Genomic DNA, 8,283 nt, shown 5'->3' with positions numbered 1-8,283 from the left:
TTGCCTGCACCCACACTGTCTCTGCCCAGCACCGTGTCAGGGTGCTGGCACAGCTCTGTACAGTGCAGCTGAAGTCCCCATTCCTTCACAATCACCTGGAAAAGCTACCAAGACACAGATCTGTGAGGGGCAATTCCCTCTGCGGCCCCCTCTGGAGCCAAGGTCACAGTGTCAGCAGCAGAAGACCCCTGTGAGTCCCTGCCATCCTGGGCCAGACCCACACACACCAACCCCCCCACTGAGGAACTTCTTCATGAACAAACACCTCTTGTTCAGGTGGACATCCCACCCTGACTATGAACAGCCCATCTGGAGCACCACTCGCTCCTCGTGCCGCCCCAACCCGCTCAGCTGCCCGAGGCATCTCCTCCTGCTGGGATGGGGATGAAGACAGCAGTGCCTGGGAGGTGAGGAAGCCATGTGTGTCCAGAGGCACTGTCCTCTGCCTGCAATCCCCAGGGAAACTTCCCATCCAGCACCTGGACAAGGTACTCAACACTGTCAGGACCTGACAGGACAATAGGAAATAGCTTCAAGTTGTGCCAGGGAAGGTATAGGTTGGATATTGTGGAAAATTTCTTCTCTGAAACAGCTGTCCAGCCCTGGCACAGCTGCCCAGGGCAGGGGTGGAGTCCCCATCCCTGGAGGGATTTCAAAGCCCTGTGGGTGTGGCACTTGGGACATGGGTTAGTGGTGGCCTTGGCAGAGCTGGGGGAATGGTTGGACTCCATGGTCTGAGAGGCCTTTTCCAACCACAACGATTCTGTGACCATGGGCCAGTCCGGGAAGGTCTGAGGGTTTGGAGCACAATCCACTGCCACATGTCAGGGTGGGGCCCACACAGCAACTGAGTCTGTCACTGCAAGTGCCCCCAGTCCTTTATACACGCCCTGCTCTGCCCCAGGACATGCCAACTGCCCTCCTCTCACCACGCAAGGGACACGCACATGTGTGCACATCCCCCTGGCACCTGGGGGACCCACACCTATCTGGATGTGCCCATCTGCAGGCCCGAAGTCACCTTGTCACTCATCTCTCATGTCACCTGTACCCTGTGTCCTGCAGCTGCCTGCACCCGTGCTCACAGGGGCACCTCCGGGTCTCAGACACCCCCCAGAATGATTCCCCCCCCCGATTTCTCACACTCACTTCCCTTGTCTGCTGCCAGCTCCAGCAGCTCCGTGCGTGGGCAGGGATGGATGGCACCACGGAGCTGTCAAAGGGTACTCAAGAGCAGTTTCTCAACCTAAAACAGCCACAGGCCAAGCACCCAGTTGCCAAATACCAGTGACACGACTCTGACATTAGCTCTGTCCATCCAATCTTGATCCTTCGCTGCTAAAATGCAGCACGTGGCAATTTCCTGCACTCATGGCTACGAATCCTGTTGGTGTGACATTACACACTCTGGATCCCTTTCCCCACCCACGACGTGGGGCAGCCCAGTTCTAGTTCCGTTTCCATCTGAAGAACCATTGCGACGCTTTGAAGGATGGGGAAAGGGAACTCCAGGGGTTTCTCAGGGGTCTTTTCAGGCCCTGAGCCTGGAGGGGAGAGGCGCTCCTCCCTCCCTCCCCCCCCCCGCACGTGGCCCCATGGCCGGCAGGGACACAGGACACCGGGTGTGGAGAGGAGGCAAGAGAGAGTTTATTGTGGGGGATGTTACATTTATAGGGTTTAGGAGGATTCACAGAGTAACCAATTAGAAGTCTCAAGGGGCTTACAGGAACACCCAATCACAGGAAGGGGTTAACAAAGGCCAATGGGAAACACCTCAGGACACCTTCCCAGGACATTCCTGCATGGATAACACTTGTCGTGGGGGGTGCTGGGAAGAAGAAGCATGTGTTTGCAAAGAGACCACCAAAAGCCATTTTAAGAGATGTTTAAACAACAGTTTTCCCATATAATGCAGGTTTAGTGCCACAACACACCCTGTGTGTTGTGCAGCTGTTACACACCAGAGAAGCACTGGGAAAGTCTGAGTCCGCAGCTGCAGGAGGGTGATTTGGGGGTGGGAGCTCCCCTTGAACAGCACCATTCCCTCCAGGGTGGCCAGACCCTCCCCAACCACCCGCCATGCCTAGGGGGTGCAGGGGTGCCCAGCCCTCGGGCACTGCCCCCCACCAGAACAGGCACGAGATCCCCATCATCTCCTGGATGAAGCAGTGACCACGTGGATGCACTCAGCGAGCCACTGGTGACCTGACCAGAGCAAAGGCACCACCCAAAATCCCAGCAGGCAGGTGAGTGTGAGCACCTTCCCCACATCCCCTGGGTCCTGGTGCCAGCTTGCCCATCAGGGATTGCCTCCAGGGGGTGACACCTCCAGGGACTGTCCTCCCTCTCAGCACTGGCATTCATATAGCACAGGAGGCACAATTTACTCGCTCAGCTTCACTGCTGGACTGGCTGCATACCCTGGTATTCCACAGGAAAGCACACCTGGTCACTCTGCCTCCCTCTTCTCTTTGTTGTTTAATCACACAGAGGGGACTAGACTGTTTGTGCTACAATTCAACACCTTCCCAGGTGTATCCAAAAGAAGCAGTGGGCTCAGGGCACCACTGTCACACAAGAGCCTCAGCACAGCCCAGCTGTGTCCTTGGCTCCACGACTCAACCACACGAGAGGAGATCAGTCTGGCCTGGCCTGGGAAAAGGAGATTCAGGCCAATTCCATTATGCTCAGAATCTTCTGCTGACAGAGGTTTCCCAGTGTAGGTGGCTCTATTGCAGAAGGTGGAAATTTGGGAGGTAGGGCAGAAGAGCAGACAGGGACATGAAGCAGACTCCCTGTAGCTGACATTCCTCAGTCAGTTATCCTGGACACCAGCAGGTCCCTCAGACCAGGCCCCAGATATGGGACAGCAGCATCACACATCAAGGAGGCACAACCAGCACCTTCATGGCACAGCCCAGACACTGTGGCCTTCATGCCCTGCAGAAAGCTTGGAGGGGGTTCAGCCATGGACCCATGGCTGCTCACACACGTGCTGCAGGAAAACTGGGAGAAGGAAGGGGCCAGCTGGGCAAACCCGACTCCTCACCTCAGCTGCTCCCTCCATGGGATGACGTGCAGCAGGTTCATCTACCCTGTGCTCCAGAAGCACCAGTGCCAGACACATCTGGTCTCCCCACACAGCAACTAATAATTAACCAACTCATTATCCAAGCCACGGTGGAACTCTCTTGGACACTGCAACCCTGGACACTAAACCCAGCCTTGAAACCAGGTCAGAGGCTGAGCAAACACAGCAGAGGCCACACAAACCACGTCCAACGGATCCACCTGCCCGCACACGTAGATGAAAGGGCGGCAGAGGCAGCGTGCCTGGGCACAGCCACCCTTCCTGGGCACAGCCACCCTTCCTGGGCCAGGCTGATAAAGCCTCAGCCCCGGCAATGCTGGCAGGAGAGGGATTTCTCCAGGTTAAGGACCAGCACAGGCATGGCCAGTGTCCCAGTCAGCACTAAGTCAGTGCAAGAACCCACTGCAGGACATGATCTCAGCAAGGATTACCTCACCAGAGCTTTGAACACTTTGCAGCAGTGAAAGGAGATAGTTGTGTGTCTCTTGGTGAAACAGGGCACGATCAGGAACTGCCACCTTTGCTCCGTCATCACACTGCGTGTGGCAGCAGTTCCTGTCACCAGGCTTTGCTGTCAGTGTGGACTCAGGAAGATCCAGGTGTTTCAACCTCTCAGCACCTGTTGCTTTCCAGTCCCTGTTCGAACACTGGCAGAGCAAAGACCCAAACCAAACCTCCCTGTGATGGAAGGACAGGGTCTGCTGGAAGGCAGAATCCAGCAGAGTGACATGGAGAGACACTGCTACCCAGCACAGTGAGGACCCATCTTGCCAGCAAAAACCTGTTCCCAACATGCCTGACCTCAGCTCCAGCTCTGCAACCCCACAGGTGCTGGCAGATGAACACTGAAGGCGCTGGGGTTGGAGTTCCCTCTCCCTGGGGCTGCCTGTGACTACAGTGAGACATCTCTGCACCCACTGCACACTCTCTGACCTCATCCTGAGAGCTGTGCCTTCCAGAGCATTGTCCCAACAACTCCTTCCCTGACACCTTCTAGACCTCCCAAGCTTTTCCGAAGCACAGACACCATTGTGGCCTCAGCATCCGAGGCACCTCTAGCCCCACCAGTGCTCCCAGCTCAGCCGAGGCAGGTACCAACACGAGGTGATACTTATCATGACCTACCCAACTCACTATGCAAAATTCACCTGATCCAGGAGAAAACACCCCCCTCTTCTCCCAGGAGCTTTCCCTCACATGCCCTGCACATCAGTCTCCACACAGGAGAGTGAACGGAGGTACCTCAAAGCACCTCAAAAAGCAGGGCATGGCTCCCTGGGAGAGGGGCAGGCTGTGATCACAGAATCACAGAATATCCTGAGCTGGAAGGGACCCGTACAGATCATTGAGTCCATCTCAGTCGCACCCAGGACACCCCAACAAACCCACCCAGTGTCCCTGAGAGCATTGTCCAAACGCTCCTTGAGCTCTGTCAGCCTTGGGGTGGTGACCACTGCCCTGGGCAGCCTGTTCAGTGCTGGACCACCCTCTGGGAAAAGAACCTTTTCCTGAGATCCAACCGAGATCTTCCTGACACAACTTCTCACCATCCTCTTGGGTGAGGAACACATCCTGAGCTACCAGAGATGCTGTACCCTTCACACAGTCCCTCCATGCACAGGGACAACTCCAATCCCTAACAAGTCCAGTTTTCCCAAGCCCATGCTTATTAGAGAGCCTCTTTGGAGCAGCACCAGCCAACACCTGGATACCTAGAAACGTTCCTCTGAACCACCAACCACGATCACCTGGGTCAGTCTGAGCTGGCTGGACTATGTTCACTTTGCTCTCCAGTCCCAAGGGCTGTTGCCCTCCCTTGCCTGTTACACAAAGACCATCCCTTTATGTTTTTTGGGTTAACAAACCCCGAAAATCCCCCATCACCCCTCCCTGTGCTCCATCCCAGTCGAACCCCTCCAGGGCTGGGAGCAGCACTCAGAGCATCCTCCTGGGTCTCTGTGGGTATGTCTAGATGCAAAGCGCAGTGCTGGGTGGGTATCGCAGCGTGCTGTAAACAAACCACTCCAGGTTCTGGAAACAGGGAGAGTGCTGGCTTGGCTCTCTGCCGGGACTCCTACATCCAGCTTTTCCAAGCGCTGATAACCGCAGCTGCAGCTGCACCCCCCGGGAGGGCGAGTTGGGGCTGCACCAGCAGCTTTCCCAGGGCAAGGTGGGTAGCACCCGCACGGACCATCAAAGTTTGTGGGATGTCAAGAGGGTTTGGAACGCTGTCGGCCTGCAAGGCTGGAACAGGGATGGGGCAGAGATGAGACCTCCTGAGCAGCTCCAGCAGAGCAGCACTAAGGCTGTGCTCCTCTAGCCCTGGCTCAGAGGCCCACAGCTGGAGCGAGCCGTGGCTCAGGGACCAACATGCTGAGCAGAGACACAATGGGGAGACAGGGCGTGAGAGAGGACGAGCAGCAGTTGCTTTGCTCTGCAGACTTCACTGCTGTCTCTTCACACCTCACTGTCTGCAGGAGGACACAGGTCTGGTGGGTAGAGGGGCTGTGCAGGTACCAGGCAGGTAATGCATGGTGTTCTCAGAGTGACCAAACCCACCATGAGCTCTGCAGCCCCAGGGCAGGGCTCACTCTGCCACAACGAGCCACAGTGCCAGGGGCAGCCTGGAAAGGTAATCCCTGAGCCTCTGCTTCCAGCACAAGCTACGGTGGCAAACACTAACCCTTGTGACAAGCAGTGGTCCCGCATGATCTGGTTGGTCACAGCTGGAGGGGCCCCAAGCCCCCCACAGCACTCCCCATGGAATCCTCAGCAGAGTCTCCCACAGATGGGCCCAAAAGGAGCCCCTACCTGTTCCGTGGAGCAGCCAGGTGAGGGCAAAGACACCAATGGAGTGCTCAGCCTTGACTGCTCCTCTGTGAGTGCGGCTGCCGGGCCGGCTGCTGCTGGCGCAGCTCCCACTGGAAGCTGCCGGCAAGCAGGAACAGGCCCCCCGCTGCAGGGGCAGGGCCCGGCCCTCCCTGCCCGCATACACCCACATTCCCCAGCCATGAGCGCAGCCTCCCCTCGCCTGGGAACCTCCCGCCACCCAGCCAGCACCCGGCACCCAGCCCGGGCTGCCCTGCCAGCACGGGGCCCCCCGCGAGCACAGAGCATCCCAGCCCTTTGCCTCGTGGCACACGGCAGCCCTCGCACCCACCAGAGCCCCCAGACCCTTCCCCTGGAGCACAGCGAGCCCCAAGGGCACGAGGGGCTGGAGGAAGGAGCCCCCTGAGCTCCCTGGGCAGCAGCAGAGCTGCTCCCGTGCTGGTCCCTGCAGGCCAGCCCTCCCAGAGAGTGTTCTGGGCACAACGCTGCCCGGGCAGCCGCTGGCTCAGGAGTGTGCAGGTTCCCCAGGAGTGTGCGGGTTCCCCGGGGAGCCTGCCAGCCCCAAGCTGTCCCTCCAGCACACGAGCCAAGTGTGGAACTGCCTCCACAACGCCCGGACACAGAGCAGAGCGATGGAACCCGACGAGGCCCCACCGGGAGCGGGCGGCGGGGCCCAGCCCAGCCCCCAGCTCTGCATGTTCCATGCCTTAAAAAGCTGTGGATGCTGCTCTCGCCTCCCAGCCCTGCCAGGGCGCAGGGCTCGCCCATAGCTCCTTCCACAGAGCCGGGAACGGAACAGAGCACAGAGGCACAGCTCATGCAGCTCCGGCTGAGGCCCCACACAACCCCGAAGCTGGAGAAGCCCCCACCAGACACTGGAATCGAGCACCTGAGAGCTGCTTCAGCTGCCAGTCCCCATCGAGTGTGGGTTCCCTGGGGAGGACCACGGGCCCTGTCCCCCTGTGCCATCACCGGGGATACCACCCCTGCTATCCAGAGGCTGCCCCACACGTAGTGAGTGTCCCATACTCACAAACATCCAGCCTCCACTCGGCCCCAAGGATGATCCCAGCAGAGCATCCTCTGGATGGCCTGGCACCAGGGAGCTGTTCACAGGAGAGGGGTGCAGGGCCATCTCTGTGCTCCCCAACCCCCCATGCTGCTGCACACCTCTGCTCTGGCAACCTCCCAGATGGTCCCACTTGTTCAGGAGCCCACCAACAGCACCCCTCTTCCCCTCCCACCGAGCTTCTGCTCCCCCAATGCCGCTGCACAAGGCTCAGCCCTCCCTGCCCTTGCTGGGACACCACTGGGGCAAGAAGGACGTGGGACACATGTGCTTGACTCCCAGGTGTGTGGCCAGCAAGGGAACTGGACCCTGGAGCATCTCCTCCCAGGCAGCTACACCACAACTGCTCCAGCACTGCCGACCCCACGGCACCAGGAATGCTCACACGACCTCGCCGCAGCCGAGCACAAACCCCAGAGCACCAGGACAGAACCAGGTGCCCGTGCCCAGCCCAAGACCTCAGCTGGGAGAGGCCATGGCAACCTGTCCCTGTAGGTCTCACAGGTGCAGGGGGCTCTCACCAGCCCAGCACCGCTCCTGCGCTCACTCACCCAGCGCCCGCAGCGGGCCCCCTCCCAGGAGGATGGGCTCGACACCGCCGTGGGGGTCCTTGGGGCACGTGCTGCCAGCACTGCCACGCTCTCGCCTTCGGAAGCGGCTCGTGAGGAGTTTCCAGAGTCCTCCCGTCTGCGTGGGGTCTGTGGGCAGCCGACCCCCGACCCTGGTCAGCTCTGGGTACAGCAGGTCCCGCTTGCTGGGGCAGGTGTGCAGGGAGCTGGCGTCGCCCTCGCTCTTGGTGCGAAGGCGCGCGGGGCGCAGGAGCCCCCCGGACTCCGACCGCCGCAGCTCGTGGCCCCGGCGCAGGCGAAAGCTGAAGCTTTTCCGCAGGGAGCTGAAGTTCTTCCTTGGGCTGGAGCCGCTCCAGCCGCTGCCCCCGAAAAGGTTCCAGCGGCGGCTGCCCCAGAGGGAGCCGCCCCGGAGGAAGCCGGGGCTCTCGGCGGACTGCGGCGGCCGGGCGGTGGGCAGGAAGGTCATGCTGCTGGGGCGCGGGCGCTGCGCGCCGTCGGGGCCGTCGGTCTCTCCCTCGGGGCTCTGCCTGCGCGGCGAGCGCAGCCGGAGCAGGTCCAGGAGGCCGCCGCGGGCGCGGGCGGGGGGCGGCGGCGGGAGCAGCGCCCCGGGCAGCCCGTTCCCCGCCGCGCAGAAGCTCTTGGGCCGCCGGCGCTGCTGCTGCGCGGCGCCGAGCGCGGCCTGGACGGCGGGGACGCCCTGCAGGTCCAGCGACTCGCAGACGCTG

The 8,283-nt window shown here is 60.3% G+C and overlaps 1 protein-coding gene across 2 annotated transcripts in view; it reads right to left on the bottom strand.

Moving 5' to 3' along the window:
- AGAP3 (ArfGAP with GTPase domain, ankyrin repeat and PH domain 3) overlaps positions 1-8,024 on the bottom strand; it is a 77,985-nt gene extending 69,961 nt beyond the window's left edge. The window contains exon 1 of one of the 2 annotated variants that reach the window (XM_027669653.1): positions 7,541-8,024. In XM_027669653.1, the coding sequence (XP_027525454.1) occupies positions 7,541-8,024 (484 nt within the window). Of the gene's footprint in view, positions 1-3,060; positions 3,097-7,540 lie in introns of those variants that run through there. The other variant, XM_027669654.1, reaches the window with a different exon arrangement.
- Between the last annotated feature and the right edge of the window lie 259 nt (positions 8,025-8,283).

This window comes from Corapipo altera, unplaced genomic scaffold (assembly GCF_003945725.1).
Source record: "Corapipo altera isolate COAL_440 unplaced genomic scaffold, ASM394572v1 310, whole genome shotgun sequence".
NCBI classification, from domain to species: Eukaryota; Metazoa; Chordata; class Aves; order Passeriformes; family Pipridae; genus Corapipo; species Corapipo altera.
Note: the sequence above shows the minus strand (reverse complement) of the source record. Positions and strands in the feature narration are given on the sequence as shown.